Source organism: Cavia porcellus, unplaced genomic scaffold (genome assembly GCF_034190915.1).
Source record: "Cavia porcellus strain 051 isolate PalLab524CR breed Dunkin Hartley unplaced genomic scaffold, mCavPor4.1 scaffold_16, whole genome shotgun sequence".
Classification (NCBI taxonomy): Eukaryota; Metazoa; Chordata; class Mammalia; order Rodentia; family Caviidae; genus Cavia; species Cavia porcellus.
Window position 1 is genome coordinate 10,468,366 of NW_026947499.1, and position 27,107 is coordinate 10,495,472.

At 51.0% G+C, this 27,107-nt stretch overlaps 1 protein-coding gene across 3 annotated transcripts in view; it reads left to right on the forward strand.

Moving 5' to 3' along the window:
• Nucleotides 1-27,107, forward strand: part of Rph3a (rabphilin 3A) — an 88,074-nt gene that overhangs the window by 7,092 nt on the left and 53,875 nt on the right. For 2 of the 3 annotated variants that reach the window (XM_063225675.1, XM_063225676.1), the window contains exon 3: nt 24,830-24,924. In XM_063225675.1, the coding sequence (XP_063081745.1) occupies nt 24,854-24,924 (71 nt within the window). In that variant the 5' untranslated portion in view covers nt 24,830-24,853. Of the gene's footprint in view, nt 1-581; nt 598-24,829; nt 24,925-27,107 lie in introns of those variants that run through there. The other variant, XM_003462951.5, reaches the window with a different exon arrangement.

Below are 27,107 nucleotides of genomic sequence, written 5' to 3' on the forward strand. Positions count from 1 at the left end.
CCTGAGGCGACAGTGCAGGAACCAGGAGCTGAGGCGGGGCGAGGAAGAGGCAATCAGCCCCCACGTCCCATGGGCCACTGCTGATTTCTACTGCTGGGCTGTGTCACCAGCCAGTGCAGCTTTGCAGGACGGGGAGCCCTGTGCTTTGCTGACAGCACATATGGGGGCTAGCTGGGGAAGCGGGGAGTCAGAGGACCCCCCAGGGGAGGCCTTAGAAAGCGATGTGCCCCCCTTAGCAGGAAATGGGTGACCATGGGAAAGGCCAGGAGACAAGCAGGAAGATGCAAGAGGAAGCTGGTCTCCCGGCTTTCCCTCTGACCATCAGAGACCTGCCTGTGGTCAGCTAGCCCAGGCGGAAGGGAACTGGCCACCCTGGACACGTGCCTAAAGTTAAAATCAGGACAGAGGTAATTGGCAGACTCCAGTGAGGACCAGGAGCCTGTCCTGCACCCAGGGCGCCCAGGCCTGTTTTTCTGAGGGTACCTGCTACTGCATTAGATTTCTCTTTTCCCTCAGAAGTGTTCCTGTCTCCAGGCAGCCTCGGCTCCTACCCACAGAGGGTGCTGCATACCTGGGTACGGTCCTCCTAACCAACGGGTAAGGGAAAGGCAAATGACACACACATATGCTGGTGACCAGGTACGGGACTTTGCTTCTGATCATAGCGCGCCAGCCCAGGCCTCCTGTGTAGCCTCTCAGATAACCCCAAAGGACTCTGGTACTTTTTAGGTTAGCAGAATTTTTGTTTTGGCACAAGGTGTCTGGAGTTGAGTTGCAGCTCTCTTAGATTTCCTAGTGCACAGCCAGCCTCGATCCCCACCAGCCCTCCCTCCAGGCTTAGACCACCTGGGATGTTAATAGATGGCTCTTTTGTTAATAGATGAACAGTTAAATGATGTCTTTTAATTTATGCAAATGGTATTGTGCTATGGATTTCATGCCTTCTCTTTTCCCCACACTGGAGATGTGAGGTGCAGCTAATCCTTTGCTTTTGATCACTGCTGTACTCTGACGCATGGATCCCCCAGATTTTAAACATTTTCGTAAATTACATTAATTTTCCTCCGGTAGTCTAGAGTATTCCTGAAGTTCTCCTTCATTTTAGCAGGGCTCGAAGTCACTTGGAAGGTGCGGGAAGATGCTCGGCAGTTTCCTTTTTCATTGGTCTGTTTAACAAGTACTGAGTACTAATTCATGGTGCCAGACATGGCAGTTTATGCAGGAGATAGAGGAGGACAGCAGTCAGGTGGCCAGGGTTGGGAGTTGAGTGGACCTGGGGTTGAATTCTGACTCTGCAACCCATGGCTGTGTGATGCTTGATGAACCAACTTAACCTCTCTGAGCCTCAGTTTCTTCCTTAGTACAATGTCAACAATGAAAGTATTCATTTCATAAAGTTGTTTCTGAGTGAGATAAGATGATGTATGACATATCTTGTGCAATAGAAAAGTTTTTAATGGCACCTTATTGAGAGCTTGGATTAATAGATATTTATACCCTGTGTCAGTTAGCTTTCCGTTACTATAAGAAAATACCTGAGATAATCACCTTAAAAAGAGGAAAGGTTTGTTTTGGCTCATGGTTTTGGGTCTAAGATCCCCCACTTGGCTCTACCTCTTAAAAGTTGCATGTCTGCCCAGTAACAATGTCTTTTCGAGCATTCCAGACCCAAAGAATGGTACAACTCCTCAGGTCTGTACTCTTTGTGTTGTGTGAGAGTGCATGCATGCACGTGTGTGTGTGTGACTTTGTCCAGGAGCGGCTCCCTTGGAGGTGGAGCCATTGCCACTGGGGCTGGTTATTTCCCTCTCTGCAGCGAGACCTCGAGACCCTCCTTTACAGGACACACACTTCGCCTGGTCCCTTCTCCAGGGCCTGGCTTTTCTTGCTCTGCCCTTGACGCAGGCTTCTCCTGGCCCCGCACTTGCCCAGAGGGTAAAGTCCTACAGGGATTGGTGCCAGTCTTTAAGAGGCCCCACCCCAAGGCTCTGGATTAGAAGACTCCTGCTATGAGTGGTTACCATGGCAGCAGGTCCAGGAGCAGCCTCCAGCCCAAGGGCTGCCATTCTGACCAGTGCCCCTGCCCCCTGCCCCCACAAGGACAGCCGCGGGCTGCCACAGCAGGTTGGTCTCCAGTGCCTCCCTCCTGCTCCCAGCCTCCCCATCCCCTTCTTGATAGAAAGAGCTCTAAGCCAGGGTCCACCCCTCGGGTCCAGGCCCTGCTGTGCCGTGGAGCGGAAGAGCCTCCGTTCCTGGCTCGGGCTGCAGTGCTCTGTGCCTTCTCCACAGGGCCCTGTCCTCGCCGGGCGGGGTGTGTGAGCGAGCGGGCTCCTCGTCTTGGGAGTTACCTTGAGAAAGAAGCCTTATCATCACCTTTATTTGCAGATGAGGACATTGAACCTCCAGGGGACAGGGGGCCCTGATGCAGGGACTCAAAGCCAGAGGACTTTGGCATCAAAGCCAAACGCTGAATTTTCATAGCAAAGAGAGGAGCCTCCTCACGGCTCTTCCTCCTGCCCTCTACTCGGGATAAGACTCAGTCACCACTTTCCTTACTTTCGGGGATTGTTGTGAAAATAAAGTGACTTAAAACAGTCTCTGCAGAAGCTGCAGCTCCTTCCAGCTGGGGCCAGCGGGAGCGTGTCACTCAGGCAAAAGGACGCAGTGACCGAGGAGAAGCAGTTAGAAGCTCATGCCGCCCCCAGATCACCGGCTAGTGTTCCAGCCACGCTCCTTCCCAGCCGTGGCCTCCCCAGCCTCAGTTTACTCACCTGCAAGATGGGAATAACAACAGTACCTCCTCTTAGAGCTACTGTGAGGGTGTATCTATCTACGAAGTGCCCCATACATGACACACTATACATGTTGGCCATTTATTATCATATAGGACATATACATCTATAAAATATACATCATAAATAATGTTTTTTATTCTAAAGAAAAAACACACAGAAAAGAAAAACAAAAAGCACAAGAGACAACCAATATGCGAAGGAAAGAGTCAGATTCATAGATGCGTACGAAAGACAGCTAAGATGCTTTACTACTAATTCTATTAGATCTTTCGTCCATCCCAGTTACTTTTCCCCTTTGAGCAGTTTCCTGCTCTTTCCATTACTTATTGTAGATTTGGGATCTCATTTAGGGACTGAGGTAGTTTTAAAAAGATGACTTCCTGGTTCAGTGTGGGGAGGGATGGACCAGGGCCACCCTTTCCAGGAGAAGGGTCCAAGTCCCGTAGACGTGAACTAATTTCCCGAGCTCTCGAGGAGGGGCAGGGACCAGCACCGGCCTCAGTCCTGGGCCGGCAATGGCTGAGTCACTAGGCTGTAAGGCACAGCAGTCCGCAGGGCCATCCACAGCCTTAGACAGGCTGGACAGAGCAAGGGGAGGGACTTGGTGGCCTTAGGAGCCTCCAGTGGGCCCAGCGGGTGGGGCCATGACCACGTCCCAGTGAGGGAAGGTGGACACAGCACCTGCTCCAGGCCACAGGACACCTGGCCGCCTGGCCGCGTGTTCTCTCCAGAGAATCTGATGTTCAAACCCTCCCGCTTCCCCATCTACCCACCATATGTGCTGCCAGCCAAGCACTGGGCCCCGTGTCCTTGCAGAGCTGCGCTGGCTGGTGACACAGCCCAGCAGTTAGAAACTCAGCACAGACAGCCAGGCACCCTAGGTTCACATCTACACGTCGCCCCCTTAGCAATGCGGATGTGGCCAGTTCCCTGTCCCTCAGTCTTTCCAGCTATGGGACAGGCTGCTGTCCCTAAAAGCGAACTGCAGAGGCGGGTGATATACCCCTTCTTGGGGTCTCTGCATCTCCCTAGCTGAGTGACGCTCTTGAAGCTCACACACCTGGCAGTTTTCAGACTCGGATCTGCCCGTGGTCCCCAAGCCCTCGTGTGGGAGGGAGAAATGAGGCATCTACAGTTGGGTACGAAGCTGCCAGCTGAAGTTTCCCACAAAGGTTTCCTCTATTTTGATGTTGTTAGTTCTGGTTTTTTTTTTTTTTTTTTTTAAATATTGAAATACTCCCAAAAGTTCTTGGCCTGTAACCAATGGGAACTTCTTTGAGAAGTCAGTTTGGGTGCTCTCCTTCGGGGAGTGGAGACGGTCAAAGCTGCACAAGTCCAGGCCCTTCACTTGGGAGCGTTGCAATCCATGTCTGGAGTGTGTTTCGTTGGGTCACTAACCTCAGGGTTTCCATGTGTATAAGGATCTGCTGGAGTACTTTATTTTAGAAACACAGATTCTCAAGGCCCTAGGAATTCCTGATTGGAAGGTTGAGGGTGCCAGGAATCTTCAGCATAAATGGTTTCCTGAGCAACCCAACGGGGTGGGTCCCCCAGCTTGAATAACCCAGCTTGACTGCGCACCTGTCATCCCAGCACTCTGGGAGGCCGGGGCAGGAGGATGGCAAGTTCAAGCCCAGCCTGGGCAACCTAGCAACTTAGCAAACCTTGTCTCAGATTTTAAAAATGGGCTAAGGCTCCTGGCTCAACCCTCACTCAGTATCGTGAAAAAAACCAGCCTGTGCAGGACGGAGGAGAAACAGAGCAGTGTTCATATACGATATTTGAATTGTTCATTGCAATACACGTGATTCTTAAAATTGCCTGTTACATAAAATCGTGCACTCACAAAGCCTGTTTATTTTTCCCCTGAACCACTGGTATGCATTAGGAAACAAATAACCAGAAAAGTAAGAAAATTTTGTCAATTTGATAAAAAACCATCTACCTAGCTGGCAGATGGGAAAGGAAGAGGTCTCATGATTGAAAAGTTTAGGAAGAAGTTATTTAAATTGTTTTAATGGGGGCTGGGAATTTAGCTCAGCGCATAAGTGCCTGCCTTGCAAGCAGGCGGTCATGAGTTTGATCCCCGGTACCGATAAAAATAAATAAAAAATAAAAATTGTTTTATTATCCAAATGGAGCATTTTGAGAGAGAAGGCAGAATGCTCGATGGTAGGAAAAGCATTTCAAGAACCAGGGTGCAAAGTGATGCTGTGTGTTCCGGGGGTATTTGTGACGGTCCACATCCGAAGCCTCTATTTGGCCATGTGTGACAGTATGCGTCAGGCACTGATGCTGGGATGAAGCAGAATGCAATTTAGATTTGGTGCCTTCCTGCAAATAAGAAGCTAATTAATTATGCAAATAGATGTGTAATTACAGGCAGAGGCAGGGATTCTGAGGAGAGGCGCACAGGTCTATGAGAAGGTGAGACAGAGAGATCTGATCTAATCCAGGAGGACTTTGCCGAGGAGGTGACGTTTGAGCCGAGGTCAGAATGATCAGAAAGAAGTCTGCAACAAGGTGTCATCAGGGCAGCCCGTGGGGAATGAGGTGCGTGATGCCTGCTTCCGTGTTGGGGTGATTTATCCTGAGGCTCGTGAGGCCTCACAGCAGAGGGGTGCCCTGAAAGGATGTGTGATTTGAAAAAGTCACCCTAACTGCACTGTAGAATTCCTGGACAAGTGAGAACTTGGGGAGACTCAGCACGTATTCAAGTGGCCTGGAAAGGGCTGCATATACTGTGGGAGCCCTGGACCCCACCCCTCTCACAGCACCTCCGGGAAGGGAGGGCCTCGGGCACGGGGACCCTTCCTCAAAACGGAGCCAGCCGGGGTCCTGAGGGAGGAAGCGCTGACAGTGGCTAAGCTGCCAGATCTGCCCCTGGGTGACCCGGAACAAGTTCCTCAGTCTCTCTGCTCCTCGGTTTCCTCATCTGGAAAGTGACAGTGACGATGACCCCGACCTGGTAGACTGTCTAAGGAGTCATTCTACAGCTTCTGCCTGGGATGACCTTGGCAAGGGGCAGGCACTCAGTAAACACCAGCTCCTGGGATGCCGGCTGGGTGATGAAGCATCTGGGCTCCGCTTTCTAGAAGGGGGCCTGTTAACCCTTTCCTCCCCTGCCCGCTACCATCCCCTTCTTAGTGCTGTCACCTTGTTAAAAATGCTCCTTCTCCTCCAGATCTCTGCCTCATCCATCTCGAGTCTACCCCCCTAGCAGGGTAATAAAGTGTGCTGTGTGCACACTGTCTGCTTTAATTATTTATTTGGTTTGCTTCCTAGAGCGCCAGCCCCAGCAGAACAGGATAATGTGACTGTCTGGTTGACCACTATACCCTCAGTACCCTGCGTCTCACGGTGCCCAGCATGCAGTAGGCGCTCAATAAGTATTTGCTGGATAAATGAGCATGGACAGTGTTGAGCTAGCGCTGCTTACTCTGAGGGGAAATCCTGCCCTGTCTCCGGGCTAGGCTAAGTGATCTAATGGGTCATCAAATGGAGCAGCTGCAGAGGGAAGAAATAAAAACCTCGGGGTCTTGGCAGGATGGGGGTCTGGGCAGGAAGGTGGGAGACACGGGAGACCTGGGTGATGGGGAAGAAGGGAAAGGCCTTGCGTAAAACCAGCTCTGCAGCCTGATCTTTTTAGCCTGATTAATCACACTGAGCCTTTGTCAATAGCAGCGTCACCTCGGCGGCTGCGGCAGCTGCATTATTTCAGCAGACCTGCATTGCAGGCAGAGGGCTGGGGACACCGGTGCAAAAGCAGGCTGCACACTACACACAGAAGCCAGGAAACTCGCGGCCTCCGCTGACTGGCCATGGCTTCTGGTGACACTGAGCGGTGCATCTCAGGGTCGCATGTCTTGAATTCAGCAGGACAGGACAGTGCTGCTAAGGGGAGTGAACCCCGGGCCAGGAATCTGTCTCCTGGGTTTGCATGAAGTGATAGCTTTCAGAATGGGAGCCTTAGGCTAGGGATACCAGAGGTGCCTGGAACTTAATAGAAATGCAAATTTGCTGGCTCTGTCCCAGACCTGAATGGCTGGGAAAAGGGGACTCACCCCTCTGTGCTCAGCAGCCTTCCAGGGGAGCCGATGCACATTCGCATTGGAGACACTCAGCCATGAAGGCAGGGAGGCTGCTGGGAGTGGCAGTGGCCTTGGACGGCTCTCAGCCCTGGTTGCACATTGTCATCACCCAGGGCCCTTTGAAAGCCATCACTGCCAGCACCTGTCCTCTGCCCGCGTCTCTTCCATTGTACAGGTGGAGTCCTGGCCTTCGTGTTTAAGGTAGCTCCTCCCAGGTGGTGCTAGGATGCAGCTGGTACCTGCCACCTGTGTGACTTTGGAGCATCATCTCACCTCATGGGTTTTCAGTTTTGGAATTTGTACAGCAGACCCTCAAACTCTCACCTTGTGTGGCTGCAAGAAAATCCAGCAGCTTAGAATCCTATTGGGAATCTTTGTGAGTGTCTAAGTGCCAGTGAGGGCAATCATGAGGGTTTCTCTGGGATGTGTGTGTCTCCATCATAACCTACCAGTTGCCAGTTTGGTCTCTTATCATTTTTGGGAGCTGGGGCTGCAAGAACATTCACCACCTAAAGACTCAGATAAGAGCTTTGGAGAACCCTCAGTGTGCAGATTCCCATATCCCGGGGTGGAGAGATGTCAGAAATTCTGATGGCAGAAAGAAGAAATGGGTATAAATTCAAACCTCCCAGGCTGGGGCTGGTGATGAGGGCTTTGTACCAGAACGATCGTTACTCCAAGTGGAGAGCTGGCAGCTGCTGGGTGGTTGGCGCAGGCCAGCACTGTGCTAAGAGCTCACATGCCTCATTCCACCTGGTTCCCCAGCTGTGGGGGAACAACTATTGCCACATTTTTCAAACAAGGAGTTTGCCCAGGGCCCCAGCCAGCAGGGGACAGAGCCAGAACTCACCTTGGTGGAGCATCTGGAGTTTGCTACCTCATGTTAAACAAGTGCCCAGTCAGGACACTGTCAGCTTTCTAGGAAAGGTGATCATTAAGGAGAGATACTGGGGGTGTCTCTGGAAGCACCAGGAGAAGTGGGGGCCCTGGGAGGAGCTGGCTGTCTCCTCCCCTTGCTCTTATCTCTAAATGTGGACCCTAAATACAATGCCTCCTCCTGCTGGTTTTAGGACTATGTGACACAAGCTTGATTTTTCTGGTCAAGGCTTCTGTGTCCCCAAATGTGCAGGAAGTGGATGAGAAAGTCAGGAAGTCCTGCTAGGGAACGCTGCAGCCTCGTCTCTTGACAGCACAGCCCCGGGAAACCAGACCAGTAGGTCAGAAATAAACCTTAAATCCTCCACTATGCCTCAAGAGGGAGATGACTTCTGAGTTTTCCTTTCCGTCCTCCAGGTAGAGCTGGAAATCAGCACTGAGGGAGCTCAATTCTCATGTGCCCTCAGCTTTGAAAGATGGAGATCTTACACCATCAGGTTTGGTCCTCATCAGGGATTTATTTCATTGCAGAAATGGAACTGGTTTGGGACAAACTACTGGCAGCTACCCCTGGCTCACTCTTAGCTTGCTGCTTACCTTTGGTTCTGAGCATATTCTGCAGACATTAGAGATAGAAAATACACCTACAAACCTATCTCCTGTCCAGCCCTGGTTTGTCCCTGCTCAGGTCCCAGAAAGGCAGTGTTATGGTTTGTGTTTGGATGCCCCCACCCAGCCTCATGCAATCCTGGAGGTGGCTGAGTCCAGTGCTTATGATTGGTTCATTGTCCGGTTCTGGGATTGGCAGTGTGAGCACTGGTCCCGCCCAGGGGTGGAGCTGGCACACAACTAAGGGAGGGGAGGAGGTGTGCTCTCCCCTTTTTGCCCTGTTGGGATCTGTTTCTTGTGGCTACTATGAACAGCTGCCCCCTGGCCACACCACCCTGCCTTGGATATAGCAGCTGCATATAGACTGAAACCTCCAAAAACTGTAAGCTGAATAAACCTTTCCTCTCCTAATTTTGGGCATCAGATATTTTGTCTCAGCTATGAGAAAAAGTAACCAAGACTCCTGTAAGTTTCCATCCCTGCCAAATCTCCAAACCAGCGTGTCCCTCCTGACAGTTTCTCTTCTTCTGCTTCACCTCCTCTGCCCCTACAAAGCCAGTGGTGCGGGAGCAAGGTTGAAATGCACCGTGGGTTTCTCGTGGGAGAAGCCGTCTCAGGAGCAGTTCCCAGTGACAGCGCTCTGCCTGTCCTGGGCTCTTTTCCTCTCACATTGGCTCTTTGCATCAGTGATCTCATTACCTTCCCCTCACCACCACACTCTGAAAAATAAAATAGAAAACAGGTCAAACTACCCAGCACTTGTTCCAATTAACATTCCTCCTGGTTAGAGGGAAAGTGAAATGTAGGGACTCTGTGATCAATCTTGTTTCCCAGAATGTGGTAGAGTACATTGAGTTTTGGATATTATATTGTTCTATATAGCACGTCTATCTCTTATATAGAGATAGAGATACACACGCGCGTGTGAGCGTCAGCTCCTTTACTTATGGTACTTATGTTCATGCTCACATGGAGAATCAGCGCATTACTTTGTTCGATGCATGTTCTGTTTAATGACACCTAATTTCATAGAATAACCGATTCCAAGCTAATCTGCACCATTATTTTCTCCCAGGGGTACACCTCAGTCTTCTTGCCCTTAGGGTCACTAGGTAACACTTCAGCTTGGGGCCATTTGTCAGCATCAAAATCCCAAACAGAAAACACAAAAGCATAACACCTTTTGCAGGAAGCAGACCTTGAAAAGAAGACTTATTTACTAAACAAGGAGCCGGAGTGTTGCTGTTTGATGTCAGCTGAGAAGGTGTGTGTGTGTGTGTGTGTGTGTGTGTGTGTGTGTGTGTGTAGGTGACGTAACTCACCACAAAAGGACTATGTGAATTAATTTGGGGATTACCATAAACTTTAGGTAGCAGGCACATTTCTAAGTAAGGAATCCATACAAAATGAGTGTTTACCACACCTATGTGTATGCATTATGCTTTAGAAAGGCAGTGAATGTTCACATTTTTAAAGCAAGTTGTGGTGGGATTATTGCACAGAAGGGTTTGCACTCTCATTGTTCAATTGTACACTTTCTATGCTTTAATTTTGGGACTTGAATATTTCTAAGATGACAATATGTAATTTATCAGCTAGTGATTTCTTAGCGTTAATTTCTTTTTAAATTCTGTATTATTTGTACCCTTTTTTTCTGTTTTGCTTCTTTTTCTTTAAGTAAAAAAAGACACATTGCTATTAATCAATTTCCCTCACCTTAAACACATTAATCCCATCATTCTGGCCACTTTCTGACACAGTTCTCTAAGTCTTCTTTTGTAAGTGTCTGTAGTTACACTGTCATGTCTGCCTCCATCTCCTGACTCGTTTGCAAGACTTTACCTTTTGTGAGCACTTTGGCTTTAGGGAGGAACCTGAATTTGCACAGAGCCAGATTTGGTGAAGAAGGTGGACAAGGACACTGTCATCATTTTATTAGATGGAAATTATTATACATGTTTGATCAACAAGGGATGACCAAAAATACAATGAATGTTTAAATATAAAAATGTATTTTAGTAAAAGACGTTACCACTAAGCCTCCTCAAGATATTCAAAACAGCCCCCTTACTCTGAATATATTTATCCCATTGTACTTGGCAATTAGTCTTTTACTGCCATAAAATTATTTTAAATTTGAACATTTACTGTACCTTTCAGTTACCCTTACATCTGCATCAGTCAGGATCACAAGAATTGCTAAGTGATGCAAAATTATCTACATGGTGCCGAGGGCAGCCATCGGCTAGTGTGACTGAAGAGTCCCCAGCAGACCTGGGGCAAGGCTGGATCTGGAGGCCACAGCGGCACCGGGACTGAGTTCCCATCATCTCTGCCTTCTGCTTCCTTCCCTGCCTGGGCCTCATTTTCAGCAGATCTCCCACACCTGGGAAATCTCATCAAGTCCAAGTTTGTCTCCACCCACCATCAGTTCAATCAGGAAACATAAATCAGAAAAGAACTTCTTTCCTAAGATTCCAACACAAGTTTCAAGATTCAGACTATTTGACTTGGGTTAGGAAATTTATCCAACTTTGAGTCAGTTGTAAGTCATCAGAAGAGGATGATGTAACAGAGATCAAAGCCCAGGCTTCATGGGTGCCAGTCAAGTGCTGCACCGCTGAGCCACACCCAGCCCAGGACAATTCCTTGAAAGAAAGTTGGGGTGTCATCACCAGGCCAAAGAGGAGCAGATGTCCCCTCCCCATCCCTCTGTGGAAATTTCAGTCCCTGTCCACTATGAGAGGCCAAGCCCCAAGCTTCTAGATCCCAGTCCCACCAGACATTCAGAGAAGAAAGGGCTCAGATGCCTGGGGATGGTATCCTGGGTCAGAACAGAGTGGAGCTGGGGTTTGAGAGGCTAAATGGCAGATTAAAGGCTTTTTAGGGGCTCAAAGTCTCACACAAGCTCTTCTATACCATCCTGGTGGCTCTTGTGGCATAAACCTTAGGAGGAAGAGTCACATCATACAAGGTGGATTCCAACCCTTAAGAAGTGTATCAATTATTGATTTTCTCTCCCTCTCTCCCTACACACACACACACACACACACACACACACACACACACACACACAGAGAGAGAGAGAGAGAGAGAGAGAGAGAGAGAGAGAGAGAGAGAGAGAGAGAGACAGAGACAGAGACCGAGACCGAGAGCGCTGTCCATGGTCCTGAACCACATCTCTGGCCCACTGCTGATTTCCATCCAACTTTGCTCACGAGTGAGACTCTGCTTTATTATGTTTGTTCTCTATCTTCCTGGGAAATATGCACTGCTAACGTTGCCCATGTGAATCAGGGTACCAGCGGGAAAAAGATGGTGATTCAAATTGTGTGATTCAAGGAGAGCTTTGAAAGGAACAGAGGCGTGAACAGGATTAAGGGAAACCACCCGTGGGGCGTGAAGCACCCCGGGGCTCCTGTAATAGGGAGCTGTTACCACCCCCAGGCCTCAGGGGGAGGGGGAGGGCATTGCCCCAGCCAGGGGGCAGTGGGAATACGGCTGCAGGTGAGGGATGATGAGCAGAGCCAGGCCCACCCGTGAGGGGCAGCAGGGCCCGTGACAACACAACATGGCAGAAAGAGCCAGAGATACTCTCCTCCTGTCACTCCACCTCCCCTGGTGAGCTCCACTGGCTAACCCCACGCCAGCTTCATGGAAAGAGGACCTGGAGGACAGGGTGAGGCGTGGCTGTGTGCAGCAAGAAGATACCTTTGCTGCACGGTAACCATCCCCCCAAACCAGCAGCTTAGCACCAGAAGGTGCTTGCCTTTGCTTCTAACTCCATAATTCAGGCTGGAGCCAGCAGATCGGTTGTTCATACCTGGCCACTCACCTGGCCGCAGTCCCCTGTCTAAGATAGTCTAAGTCACGTGTCTGAGGCTAGCAGGGCCGCTTAGCTGGGGGCCTTCGTGTCTTCCCTTATGACTCCTCCAGCAGAATAGAGGGGAATTCTACTGTAGAGGATGGAGTGCTCCAGAGAATCACTTCCGGTGGGCAAACACCCAGTCTTTATTTTCCATGTTTGCTGACATCTCATTGGCTAAAGAAAGCCAGATCCTAAGCCCAGTGTAAGTGCCAGGAGACTATGAAATGCAAAACCCATGCTCCCTGAGGGTCATCTGCTGAACATGGACCATGCTGCCCTGTGCAGAAGGAAACACGGCCTATGTTTCATATCTGTTGCTGTCAGGTGCAAATTATACAGCCTGTATAATTTTCTGATTACTAACCAGTAACTCCTGGGAAGTTGGATGTTGGGGTAGGGGTCAGGGGGTCTAGATGTCCCTCCAAATCCTCATGTGATCGCTGGGCTTTTCAGAGGCGGTGTGATGCTGGGGTTCACTGTGTGTGATCTGGAAATGAGTCCACTGATGACTGGCATAGCTCTGATGAGGGTTAAGGGTGCGAGTGTTACCCCCCCCCCGGCTGGTAGCCTGTGTGTGGTACAAGAACAGAACGAGTCTTGTCTTTTCCCTGTTGCCTTTGCTATCTTCGGCTGCCTTGATGTGTCGCTCCTGTGCCCTGCCGCCCTGTCTTGGAGCCAGCCAATTATGAACTAAAACCTCTACAAACTGTGAGCTAAATAAAACCTTCTCTTCACTTCGAGTGTCAGGTATTTTGTCTCAGCAGTGAGGAAAGTAACCAAGACAGGAGTAGGTACAGGTCCACACCTGCCCCTCGGGTGACACAAACGCCCACTCATGGGGGAAAGAGCTTGAACGAGAAGAGAAGCCAGACCAGCTGCAGATGACCCACCAGGTCCCTGCCAGGGAACGAATGGTGGCTTTGCTGGAGTCTTGATTTACTTTTATAAAACAGGGTGAGGGTAAACTGAGATAACACTGCTGTAAGTACTGGGCACTGTGGTCTGAGTGAGCGCAGGAGGCAGAGGCGTTGAATTTAAGGCCATGTGTACCCAGCCCTACCACTCTCTGGCCAGTTCAGTCTGGGGGAAAGGCCAATTAACCTTGATAAACCTCAACGGTTCTGTCTTTAAAATGGGCTCAGTGGCATCTCTGCATGTGTGTCAACAGACATAAGTCAGTGTGGTCCCTGGCACACTTAGATGATAAACAGTTTTATATGTATTTATCAGCCTTTATACTCTGGAGACGATGACAAGAGTGACTGAGTCCTCCTTAAGTAACAACGTGCCAGGCACTGTTTCAAGCACTTTACAGACATCAGCACATTCATCCCTGTGAAATCCCTTTAGGATAGGTATTACCATTATAGGTCTTCATCGGAGAAAGGGAAGACAGAGCATAAGTAACAATCTGGCATCACACAGCTAGAAAGAGGCCACGTGGGGACTTGAACCCCGGCAGCTCAGCCCCCTTAGCCTCTGGGCTCCTCGGCTGAGGGGCCTCACACCATCCACACCGGCCAGCACGAAGCCCAAGGGCTCTGTTAATTGTGGAAACTCTGTATCTGCACCAGAGGACCTGGGTGGCGAGAGGAATGGACAGGACAGGTCTGCGCGATCCATTATTCATGGGAGCTGAGAGACAAGCTGTGCTTTCCAAAGTGGTCTCGAATGTCTTAGAGTCACCATCACCCACGTGAGGCCCAGGGCTTGGGATGAAATGTTATGGGAAGCCTGGGGTCAGGAGGAACCCAAGGGCCACCTAGTGAGGGCGTCACCTAGGCCAGCACAGACTAGACTCAACCTGTGGGTCAGTTTCACACCAACCTCAAGCACCTGATGGCGCAGGTGCTGCCCTGTGATAGAGGGGAAACTGAGGCTCTGGGCACTCAGGGCCCTGTCTGGCTCAGCAGCTGGGGTGGAATTGGGTCCAGGCTCCTCCAAACCCTGCATTTCTAGTCCCTGCCCTCCTGGCTGGGGGACAACAGCCTGAGCTGTGAGCTACGGACTGTGGACAGACAGCACGATGGCGTGCGTGCATGTATGTGTGTGTGCATGTGTGTGTGTGTGTGTGTGTGTGTGTGCTTTAGTAAAGCAAGAAGATAAGCAGATCCCTTCCTCCACCCTGCGTCTCTTCCTCACAAGGGTGCAGTGAACACGCGTACTTTGCAGGCCAGAGTGTTGGCACTTCCTGTCCTGAAACCAGAAACTGGCTCTGTGTGATAATGAGCGTCAGGCAAGTCCCGGAATGAGTGTGGGGAAGTTTTGGGAAAGCACGTGACATCATTTCTAACAATGGCTTTGCTGCTTCTGCTTGATTACCCCCAGTGACCAGGAACTCAGCTCACCTCTCAGAGTCGCTGGTGCTCCCTCTCCTCCCCCCTCCTTCCCCTCCCTTCCTCTCTCTCCCCCCCCTGCTCCCTCATGGCGCTGGTGGTTGGAAAGCCACTCCTTGTGTCCGTGTCTCCCACCAGACTCCATCACCCCATTCACCTGTGGCTCTAGCTCTGTCGTGGGGTCTGTGATACGAGTGGTCACCCAGAGCAGGGGTTAGGAGCACAGGTGTCAAAGGAGACACACTCCACAACCTGCCTGGCACACTGTTCCTATCTGGTGACCTTGAGCAAGACAGTTCACCCTAGGAGTCTCCAAAACGGGAGTAACTTCAGAACCTCAGGATGAAATGTGGCAGTGGATGGAAATTGCTCATGGGAAGAAAAAAGGCTGCTGTGGGTTTCTGCGATGCTGACCCTGTGGTGCTGTGAGGTACACATTCCCCGGGCAGGACAGGAACAGGTCAGGAGCCACACACTTGGGATTCCATGTGTAGCCTCATGCAGCTGGGTGACTTGGGCCTGGAGGACCCAGGTGGGGAGGGAGAGGGATGCAGGAGACAGAAGCATGGGAGAGGCTCCCTGGCAGTCTCTGTGGTCACAACTGCCCCTGTGCTCAGCAGGAGAGACCCCAGATGATACTCAGCGCACCCTGCCTCCTTCCATCTTCTGCCGGGGCCTCCCACTAGATGACCCCAAACAGCAGCCACAGGACAGGACAGCTGTGGACACAGCCACTGGGGTCCACCTCCTGGGCAAAGCAGGGCAGACAGCCCTGGGTCTGCAGCAGCCAACTGGAGCTTCCCAGTACAGCTCTGAGTTGAACCACACAATGCTGCCACTGTGTGGCCTTTCTTTTCCCTCTCAAGACAGCAAATTCGTATCTTTTATCCACTATCTATCACTCTTATTGTCCCCAGCATAAAATATTGCATGGTGGGCTCAGAGGCTCATTTACACCAGACCCAGGTCAGACTCCTTGGAGATGGCACCTGCTGCGTACCTGTGTGACCTTGACCAACTGGGTCATCTGCTTTCTCCAGAAAATGAAAATGCTTGGGAGGCTGAGGCAGGAAGACTGTGAGTTCCAGCCCAGCTTGGGCAGCTTAGTAACTTAGCCAGACTCTTTCTCAGGACAAGTGGCTGGGAGGCAGCTCAGTGTGAAGGCTCTAGGATCCGCCCCAGTGCTGCACCGGGAGAGGACACTGTGTCCTGCACCGATGATCTGTGAAAGATGCCCTTCCACACGGCAAGCAGGGGTACTGACAGTGTGAGGGGTAGATGTCCCTCTGTGCTCTGAGCAGTGCAGGGACACGATGACACCTGTGGTCCCCAGTAAGGTGGTATTATTTGTGGCTGCTGCTAAGGTGGGGCCAGCTGAGGTCTAATCAGAATGAATTTCCCTGCTGCCCGGGCCTGGGTGTTGGCCCAAAGGGCAATGGCTAAATGCCTTGTTGCAATATGCAACAGACCCATGAGATCACATTTTCCCGTTGGAGGCCTGGGTGCCTTGTGCGCGTGCCCGAGGACCCACACCACCCAATCCTAGCTTCCCCTGTTCCTTACCGGCAGTGTTGTGGCCAGAGCAGATGAAGTCAGTCAGCAGCACAGAAGTTTCTGCTTTACCAAGGATGTGGCCATTAGCCCAGCTGTGCTGGAAGCCCTGAAAGGTTGACAGTGTTCACTGTGGTCAGCTTGGTGGACTCAGGGCTCCATAATCCAGGAGAGGAGGGAGAAGTTTGGGGTTCCTCTGGCTTACTGGCTGTGCATCCTCAGGCTAATAACCTCACCCCTCTGGGCTCCAGTTTCTCATTCTAGCCGAGCAGTGAGGGTGCTATTTCTAGGACTGTGATGAAGGCCAAGTTTCCATTGCATACTGAGGGTGGGTCCTGGCCCTTACCGAGCCCAGACAGGATGCGTCTCGTTTTGCTATGATAACAAACGATTCCCAAAGTTTCAGATTTGATTCCTCTGCAGACTTCCCAGGTCTAGTGGATAAACAGGGGTCCCTGACCTCAGTTCCCTCCCTGAGAGACCCAGCCTCACACACCCACGATTGTCCCTGCAGGGAAAGGGACCCCAGAAACAGGCATGAGGGGCTTGCCTGCCTTAGCTCCCCTGCAGAGACCACACCCAATTTTTCCTTTTCTGGGAAAATTTGCAGGGAGACCAACCCCACAGCCCGCAGCTCTGACATTTTGTGCATTAACAAAACGTAAGCCTTTTCTAGAACACACACACACACACAGTCTGCTTTTAGAAGAGGACTTATTCTTTGTTTTTAATTAATGCCCGCTCTCTCATCCTGGCTTTCCATGCTGCCACCTCATTTGTCTTATTAAGCACTTCGTTTTGGTTTTAATTAATGCTCCTCATTGTCACAGCATTTTAATTGTGAGTGCTGGCTCGCAGCAGGTGCAGGCTGTCAGATGGCTTGGAAATTTTTCCTGTCCTCTAAGCGCTTGAGGGACAGCACCTCTGAGGTGGAGGAGGGAGAGGTTTGAGGGGGGCAGAGTCACTGTCTTACTGTTCCCCAAGCCACTGGTGACTTTGAAATCCCTGTTTGCCCCAGAGGTGCTTGGTTTCACCCTGAAGATGCCAAAAAATCTTGGAGGGCTGCAGAGGCAGAAACTCAATACAAACGTGGCTTGGGAAGAGCACAGGGGAAACTCATGAGAGCCCAAATGTCCAGGGTAGATTCAGGCATGGCTGGATCCAGCATTCTGATGCCATCATCAGAAATCTGTCTTTCTCCATCAGCTCTGCTTTTTATCCTTTGATGAGCTTTTCCTATGTGTTTGCAAAAGTGATCAATAGCAGCTACAGGTTTCTCTTCTAGTTTAGCCACTTCAATGGAAAGAGAATACCTCTTTCTACAGAATTCTGGGATAGTCATAGGACAAGCTTTTATTGGCCCACGCTGAGTCATCACAGTGTGATGAGCCAATCACAGTGGGCTGAGGGATGCACTACACTGATTGGCCAGAAGGGACACAGGTTTGAGTGAGCCCAACCCAAGGCACACAGAATGAGGCTGAGAAAGGGGGTGGTTTCCCAGAGGAAACTGTTACTGCTAAGATCCTATCCACGTAACTGCAGCAAGAGCCCCTGCAAGGCCTCACTCAGCAATCATTTAGACCCGCAGCCTGCTCCCTGGCTTTGCTCATCAATACTGGAGACGTTGTCCTCCTTCCAGGCTGATGGTTAGCATTTCAGATTAACTCTCCAGCCCTTCACAGCCACTCTGCAGGAGTCAAAATTATTATATTCACAGTGCAGAGAGTATATAAAATTTTCCAAAGATGATTAAAACAAAAATGGAAGAGAGGAAGTTGGGTCCCAGGACCTGGATCTGAGGGCAGTAATTTTCCACCACAACAGACAGTTGCATCAGTCAGTTCTTGCTGCATAACAAGCCAACCTCACATCAGTAGCTTAGAACAACTATCATTGTTTGCCTTGTGATTTGTCAGGTTAGTGACTGGATTGCATCCAGCTTTGTGGTTCTTCTGGTGGATAGTGGACTTGGATGACCTTGGATGGGCTTGTTCCTATGTAAGAGCTGGGCCAGCCGTGGCCTCCTGTCATGTGATGTCTCCCCCTTCAGTGGGCTAACCCGAGCTTCTCAGGTGGTACCTGCAGGCTCCCAAAGCAACCGGTGAAGCCAACCCCTAGAACTCTAGCAATCTGAAGCTTTTGATCGAGTCATGTTCTGAAGGGTCCCATTGGTCATAGGAAGCCTCATTGCCAATCAGATTCAGGAGGCAGAGACGTAAATTTTTCCTGTAGCTGACAGGAGCTAAGAGAGGCATGGTCCAGGGAGGGAGCAATGGGGCTGTGCTTTTTGACCAATGTACGTGGTCCACTATGAGCTGACTCCTCTCCTTCCTGAACTAAGTGAGACCAAGGGGATCAGATAAACCCCCAGGGAACAAAGGACAAGACAGCCTTGGGCCCCAAGACAGTCACGGGGCCACTGTGTGCCTTTCGAGTCACATGAGCCATGACCCACGTCTGCAGCTGGAGAGTGAGGCTGGGGACAGATGCCAATGATGCCTGGTGTTTACTGAGCATCTTTTTGTTCCGGATGCCGTGTTGGTGGCCTGACTGGCATCTTCACTCTTGTTCTTCACGCTGCTCCTGGAGATGGCAGAGCCTAGTGTGTGAGAGGAAGAAGATGTCTGTCTGTCTGTCTGTCTGAATGTCACCTCTGCCAGTCACTTCCCTGCTAAACCTGGAACGGGTGCAGGGGAGTTAAATGGGGCCAGCACAGGAAAGCATTCAGGGGCCCAGCACCAGGGACAGCGTAAGAAGCCACTGAGATAAGACAGGTTTGCTGTGATGACCGCCAGTGTTTTACTAACAAAGACCGAGAGCCGCAGTCAAGCACTGAGGGTGGCTGCCTGCTGCCTTGGTGGCGTTGGGACTGTCCCTGGGATCTTTCTGCAGGCACTTTAGCGGCAGGCCGTCTGTTACAGCTACATGGCATCAGGGACACCAAGTAAAGGTGACAGTGGCTTGCTCTGTATTGAGGTCAGGAGCAGAGTCGCTTGTCTCTAGCACCTCAAGGGTCGGCTGTGTCCCTGGGCAGGTGCTTGGAGCACGAAAAGCAATTCCTGGTCATCCCAGGTGTAGCCAGGCTCAGGGGAGGCTGCGGAGGTCTGAGGGGCTTGAGGCGGTCTGTCCACTCCAGGGACAGTGCTTGTTATGTAGTCGTTTTAGGGGTTCTGGAAACACTGTCTGAGTCTCCCAGGTTTTCCAGAGAGGCTGGCCATCTGCATGTTTTATTAAAGCCTTTAAAAAAATATTGCCTTGGTTTTATTTTTCAAAAATATTGCACAGACCAAACAGAAGAGATTTCCAACCCAAAGCCTGTGCATCGCATCTGCCATCCGCTCCCGGTTTGAGGCCCTGTGTGTGCCATTTCTCAGCCCACCGGACCGCGGCTGCGAGTGTGTCTGGATCCCTAATTGAGCAGTGATGAGCGGGCCCCAGGGGAGGAGAGCCGGGCGAGGATGGGATGGTGATGTGAGGCTGCTGGGCGACGTCCAAGCCGCTGGCCAGGCTGCAAAGCATCTGATTTAATTCCAAGGCTGAGGGGCAGGGAGGCAGACAGCCGCCTTTGACCTCCGTGCAGGAAACTGCAGCTCCCGCTGGTCTGTGCAGTGGCCCACAAAGCCCCTGTCACCGCAGCCAGCGCTGCTGGGGGTGTTCAGCACTCACAGCTGCCACGGCTCTTAAACTCAGTGGGCTCTGGGCTGTTTTATCCACTCAGCTCCAGCTAGTGGAAGACCCGCAAGGTCCCAGAGCTTGGAACCACCAGTCCTTAGCAAATGGTGCTGGAGGGGAGCCAGGGAAGCAGGTAGCAGGGAACACAGAGATAGGAGAGGAAGGGCTCAGAATCTGGGTTTTGCAGGGTGAACTCAGGGTCTCTCCCAATCTAGGCATCGGGGAGGTTTACAGTCAGCACTGGGCTTCGGAGGCAGGCCCAGCTCGGCTGCTCACAGGCGGATCTGTCCTCAGCCCTCTGCATTCACTGAGCTCCGTGACTCAGGTGACACTCACTGGGGTGCTGGGCCTCGCCCTACGCACTCATCTTTTCCTGCAAGCTCTGATGAGGATGAGACGGGCAGCCACTGAGACAAGACACGCAGGGCGTGGAGCACGCAGGGAGCCTTGGTGGTGAACTTTCCACTGTCCTTATTACTTTGGGGACTGGCAGGAAATTGCTCCTCAGTGCACACGCAGGGACCAGCCTGAGAAGAGCAGCTGGAGTCTCTGGTTTCCCAGAAGGGCAATTACGTTTGTCCCTGCACAGACTAAGGTGTGTGGCTTTTCGGAGTCACCCGGCAGGGCACGGGGTGGGCGGATCACTGCTCATCTGAGGCTGAGAGGTGGGAATGCAGCCAGGAGCCAGAGGGACTGCGCCTCCCCGAGAGCCTGCTGCCTTCACGGGGTCGCCTGCAGACGGCTGGGAGGACCAACTCCTTCTGGTCACGCTCTGTAAGATAGGAAATGGCAACTGACGGCCCACTCTCTCCTGGGGTCCCCTATGAGTCTCACTTGAAATCAAGGTCCCTAGAAGCAGAACTGGAGATGGAGATTCCTATGCTGGTGACAGATTTGGGGTGCCTGAAGCGTAGCAGGTGAGGATGTGGCCTCAGCTGACCCCTGGCCCCAGCCTGAGTTCCAGGAAGCCCCGAGGTCAGTGTCACAGGCCATCCCACTTGATACGCAGGTCTGTGCTTTAGAATCTGTGCTCTGCCCCTCCCTCTCCAGCCATCACTGGCCTTGGCTGCCCCTGGGGTAGCTGTGTTCCCCACCCCCAGTGTCTCCCCTGGAAGAGGGCGGGAGGACTACTGCTGCCAGGCGGATCTGGGTGGCCAGCAGCCACATCTAATGTGCCCTTTCTGCCCTGTACCAGACCTCTCTGGGCCCATTTCTCCAGGCATCCAGATAGCATCAATTGCGCAGATTGGCCCAGGTCCAGTGGACCACAGTGAGCCCTGGACGAAGAGTCCAATCCAGGGTCATTAAGTGCAGGGTCAGTAAGTCCAATCCAGGTTGTCCAGGCTGGCTTCTGGCTGGAGAGAAGGGTGAGCGGCTTCCACGGGGAGTTTGCCCTCCGCAGATGGGATTCTAGGGGGACGTGGGTGACAGGTGCAGGGAGCTTCTGTCTTAAGAGTGGCGGAATTTGGAGACCAGAGCCCCCAGGAGGAGGTGATCGCAGGGCGCCTTGCCCGCCCCTCCCCGGCAGCCTTCTAGGGCCACGGCTGCTCCCGGCTGCAAAGCTCCTGGTAAACTCACCCAGGCCTGCAGCTCCCTGTGTCAGCCGGGATCAGAAGCCCCCAGGGCCCGGGCAGCAAGGAGACCTCACTGCTCTTTGCAGCACTCTCTTCCCAACAGGGCTCACTCTCCTCCTGACTGTTCTGCAGTGGCCCTGAGGTGGGTCGCACTGACCTGGGACGCTTGCATGGGCCGCACGCGGGGCAGATGAAATGGCTCTGCCTGGCCTTCCCTCCTGTGTGCCCAGCCTGCTTCCCCTCTGGAGATGGGACCCACCCAAAGGCTGCACGGTCAGAGAACAGCCAGCCTGTGGCCACCCCCTGCATCTGCTTCATCTCACAGAAAACAAGACTGTGTCATAACAAACCTGATAGGAGGCCAGCACCCACCGGATACACCAATCTCTTTCTGTGTCCTTTTCAAATATTTCCTGTAAACTCTGCAGCTTCTTCCTCAGTGAGATACTGGAGGGGAAATAGGTCCAGAGAGAACATCAGACAGTCACCCATTCAGCACATACTAAGAGCCTTCTGTGTGCTCAACATCATGGAAATCAAGCAGAAAACAAAAGTCTGCAAAAGGCTTGTATTTTGGTAGGGAGACTCATGCTCTAAACTGACAACCAAATATAAACCAATTATTTTTGTGATTAGTGGTAAGAGGTACGAAAAAAAAGGAATTAGAGTAAAGGGAACCCAGGTAAAGGAGGTAGAGGAGCAGCTGTGTTAACTTGAGATAGGAAACATACAGGATGAGGAAATAGACAATCTAACAAACAGCACAAAGACTGTGGTTTATGATGGTGTGTTGCATGTAGGAGTTTTGCTGTCTGAGTATATTATTGATCCTTTGGCCCCAAAATCAACAATAAAAATGGGGAGCTAGGGGGATCGTGGATATGTTTATTTCTCCCAGCATCCTAGCTAGCCATTTTAGTGTGTATTTACATATCTATGACATGCTAAATATGCAGAGTAAAATTTATCTTAAACAATAAAATTAAAATAAGCAACAAAAAATGGTTGAGGATGCAGCTCAGGGGCAGAGCGCTTGCCTAGCACGCCTGTGGCCCTGAGTTCACCCCCAGCACTGCCCTAAAAGTGAATAAACAGATGAATCCAGTGATCAGAGAGGCTCCCTTGTGGAGGGGCCATTTCAGGGCAGCCCTGCGTGGCAGCGGCGGGTGAGCAGGGCTGGTGTCTAGGGAAGGGGCCCCTGGGGAGCAAAGAGCAGTTGGGACTGCTCCAGATGTTGGAGAAACATCGAGGAAGAGGATGAGAGAGGAGAGGGGGAGAAAGGAGAAGGAGGAGCTCCCAAGGTGTGCTAAAGGGTTCAGATTTTAGTCCAGAAGCAACGGGGAGCCATGGAAGGCTTTTGAGCAAGAGAGAAGCAGATGCCGCCTTACTGTTTGGGGTGAAAGTAAGGAGAAGGTGCAGCCTCTGAGAGGTTAGCGTATGGTCTCTGCACACGTCCATGCTGGTTAGTGACTCAGATCGGGATACGGGCCATTCTCACCCCATAGAGGCCCCCATGTTCCTTCCAATCAATACCCTGTGTACTTTCCAATCAATTCCCGTCCCAGAGCGAGCAGCTGATTTGCTCAGATTCCTATCGATTTGCCTGCCCCAAACCTTCATGTGAATAGCACCAGACAGCGAATTCTCCTTGGATGCTGGCTTTTTCCCTAAACACAGTGTCTGTGAGATTCACAGAGGTTTTTATGTCTATTGGGAGTTTGTCTCATCACTGAGCAGCACAAAGAAACCAGGGAGAAAGCAAGACTGATTTACCCAGTCCACTGTCGGGGGCATTGCTGCTTCCTCTTTGCAGCTAAGACGGGGAAGGTGACTAGAGCATCCCCTCCATCTCTGGGATCAGAGACTCTGTTTTCTGGGGTATGCATCTGGGTGACTTCTTGGGCCACATGCTTTTGGGTTAGTGGATATTGCCAAAAGATCATTTTCTAACATAGTTGTACCACTTTTTCAGCTCTGAGGTGTACAACTCACACTGCCCATTGCAGATGGACAGTTTTGTATACCCCGGGTCCCGCAGCCATGATTACAGTTAATTTTAAGACAGTTTCATCACCCCAAAAGGAAACCCTGAGCTCCCGAGTCCCCTGCAGTCCTAGGCAACTGCTAATCTACTTTTTGTATTGATTCTGTATATTTTCATGTAAATGAAAGCATACATTACAGGACCTTTTACATCAATGCTTTATTTCTTTTTATGGTTGAATCATTTTCTATACACAGAGATGCCACCTCGTTTATTCATTCAAGAGCTGGTGACTACTGGCTCCCACTTTGTGGCTGTTAGGAGCGATGTGGCCGTGAACGTTTGTGTATGAGTTTGTGTGCTGTGTTTTCCCTTCTCACCAGGAGATTCCTAGGAGCAGGGCTGCTGGCCTGTGGTAATTCTGTCTACCCTCGAGAGGCTGTGGCTGTGACATGTGTGGCTCAAGCTCTCCATGACCGCTGTAGCAACGACTGTTGTGGGCAAAGTCAGATACACAGAGGGACTGTAACGGTCAGCTGCCCCTCGCTATCATGAAACGCCTGATACTAGCAACTTATCCAGGAAAGAGGTTGATTTGGACTCACAGTCTGGAGGTTCAAATCAAAGCCTGGGCCATCATCTTGACCTGTGCGAGGGCAGTGCATCAGTGGAGAGGCACTTGTAGGAGCAAACCACGTACATCACGAGCCAGAAAGCAGCCTGTGCAAGGAGGGTCCCCCTAGCTCCTTCAAGGACACCCTGTCAGTGACCCAGGCCACTCCCCTTAAAGATCCACAATGCACCCCAAAAGTTCCACCCTGAGGGCCAAGCCTATGACCCATGGACATTTGGGACACTCCTCCATTCAACACACAGGAAAGAGGAGGAGGAGGAGGTCCCCACCGGAAGCCAGGCAGGGAGACGAAGTCTGGGTGTGCGGAACAGCAGGGCAGGCCAAGGCCGGGGGCAGGTTCTCAATCCAGTTTGAAGAAAGGGGGTCAGGAATACGCTGGGTAAAAAAGTTAGACGACACTTCCCAGCGGGAAGACCCTGCATTCCAGTTGTGTCCTGCTGGAGGTGTGGCCTTGCTCCAAAATTGGGTGGAAAGGCCAGGTGTGGTGGCAGCTGCCCGTATTCCCGCTGTCTGGGGGGCTGACGTGGGAGGATCACAGCCTGCACAATTAGGGGCTCGGTGATGATCCGTGTCAATAAAAGGGAAAGAAAGGAGGGGGACGGGAAGGGTTTAGATGAAGGTCAGGAACTCTTGATTGGGGTCCATTTGTGGCTCCTAGATGACCGTGCCTTCCCGCAGGACGTGTCCCCACTTGGTGCCCTTGGTACCCTATCCGGAAATGGAGACTCGGGGTGAAGCTGGCCTTCTCTGCTTCCCCCACAAACATGACACAGGGTAGGGACGGAGAGTGACGCTCTGCACCTGGGTGACATCCTCTCTGGGTTGGTGTCTTGCAGGAGCACGCGCCTGAGCCTCGCACCATGACGGACACCGTGGTCAGTAGCAGCTCAAACCGATGGATGTACCCCAGCGACCGTCCCCTGCAGTCCAGGTCAGTCCTCGCCTGCCGGGAGGGGCTCACATGGGGAGGAGAGGGGTACAGCCGCGGTCCTTGAGAGAATGGGGCAATCCTAGAAAAAGAAATGCAGTCGCCTCCCGGGTGGCGGAGGCTTCTCCTGTGGTCCACTTCTCTGCACCGTTGGAAGGCACATTGGAGACAGCACAGGGCGGACCAGCACTGAGCCGGATTCACTCCGGATCTGAGTGAACTCACTGTGCGATCGAAGCCCGTCCCCTCCCCAGCCTCAGTTTCCTCATGAGTCAAATGAGAACCTGGGGCAGGTTCTGCCACACACACTGGCAGGGCGCAGGCTGTGTGACCTGCACAAGGGCGGGCTTTTGTTTGTGCTTCAGTGTTGGGCCAGATAAGTAAGAACTGAGAGATTTCACAGAAATCCAAAGTTCCGGCATCTCTTAGAAAAACAAAAGAGCTAACAGCCTTGGATCAAAAAATCCTTCCGTGTCATTCAGAAGGATGATTTCAGGAGCTGCTGCTGTCTTTATTTTTTATTCTATAAAAAACAAAACAGAATTTCATAACAAAATAGTAGCATTAATTCATACACTGTGTAGGAGAATCTTAAAAATAGTTATTCAGGGCTACGAGACATAGGAAAAAAAAGACTTACAAAGAAGAAACAAACAGATGATAGCATAAAATTTTCTTTTCAGTCAAGTATGAGAAACTAGTGGTATAAACGTGGGCAGGAGCTGTGATCTTTCAGCTGTGGCACATCCTGTAATACCAGCTATTAAGGAAGCTGAGGCAGGAGGATCGTGCATTCGAGCCCACCCTGGGCATCGTAGTGGCAGCCAGTCTCAGTGGCTCAACTAGTGGGTGCAAGGTCTGGGCTCAGTCCCCAGTACTGAAGAAAGAAAAGGGGTGTCAGGAAGTGGCTCTGGCCTGCACAAGGATTATGGAAAGGATTCTTAACCAGGATCCTTCCTTACTGGGGACCTGAGTTTCCCTATGTGGGGGCCTTCAGGGACCCTCTCACGATTTAAACCTCTTCTGTGCAACACCGCTATTGCTGTTTTCTTTAAATCATTTCACAAGCAAACTGTAGGGAAGACAGCCTTAAAAATAAACAAATAAAGAAACAGTGTTATGGGGGCTGGGGATTTAGCTCAGCGGCATAAGCACCTGCCCTGCAAGCAGGTGGTCATGAGTTTGATCCTCGGTATGGATAAAATGTTAAAAGAAACAGCGTTATTGTATCTGGCCCTATCCATTAGCCTTCCCAGAGCTCCCAACCAGAGCCCTGCTTTCTACTTCCTCTAAAGGTTGTGATCGAGCCAATCACGGTGATACACCCCTGTAATCCCAGCACTGGGGGAGGCTGAGGCAGAAGGTTGCAAGTTTGAGGCCAGCCCAGGCAACCTAGCAACTAGTGAGAGCTGGCTCAGGGTGGGATCTCAGGTCCAGCTCCCCGCTTTGTGAGGAAGCTGGATCAGCCTCAGGAGCAGCTGTTCTGAGTGCAGGTTACTGGATTCTTTTTCATTTTTAATGACCTTGTAAAGGTATAATCAGCATTACAACAGTAATTCAAGGGCAGTAACTTCAGGTCTTGCACTGTACAGTCTGATGACTCTTTGGCATACCTCTGAGAACATCACAGTGCTCAAGAAAGGGACACGGCCATCAGAACCTCCTTCTGCCACTTCATTGCTCTTTCTTCCTGCCTCCTCCCTACTGCTCCCTAAGTAATCACTAATTTCTTCTCTGTACCTATAAATTATTTTGCATGTCTTAGAGTTTTATATAAGTGGAATCGTACCATGTAGACTTTTTGAAGGGAAAGGGGAGAGCTATCTGCTTCCTTTAACTCTGATTATTTTGTGATCCAACCATACTGTTTGGCATATCAGTGCTTTTCCTTTTTGTTGCTGAATAATATTCCTTTTGTGAATATGTCACATTCAACCATTGATGGGCATTTGTATTGCTTCCATCTTTGAGCTAACACAAACAAAATTTTGTGTAAAATATGGTTTCATTCCTCTTGGATAATTACTTAAGTGTGAAATGTCTCAGTCATATGGTAGGTGTTAGTTTAATTTTCTGAGACATGACCAAATTATTTTCCAAATGGGGAGCACCATTTTTAAAATTCCCATCAGTAGTGTCTGACAGTTCCTTCCTCTCCAGCACTTGTTATGCTCAATCTTTTTATT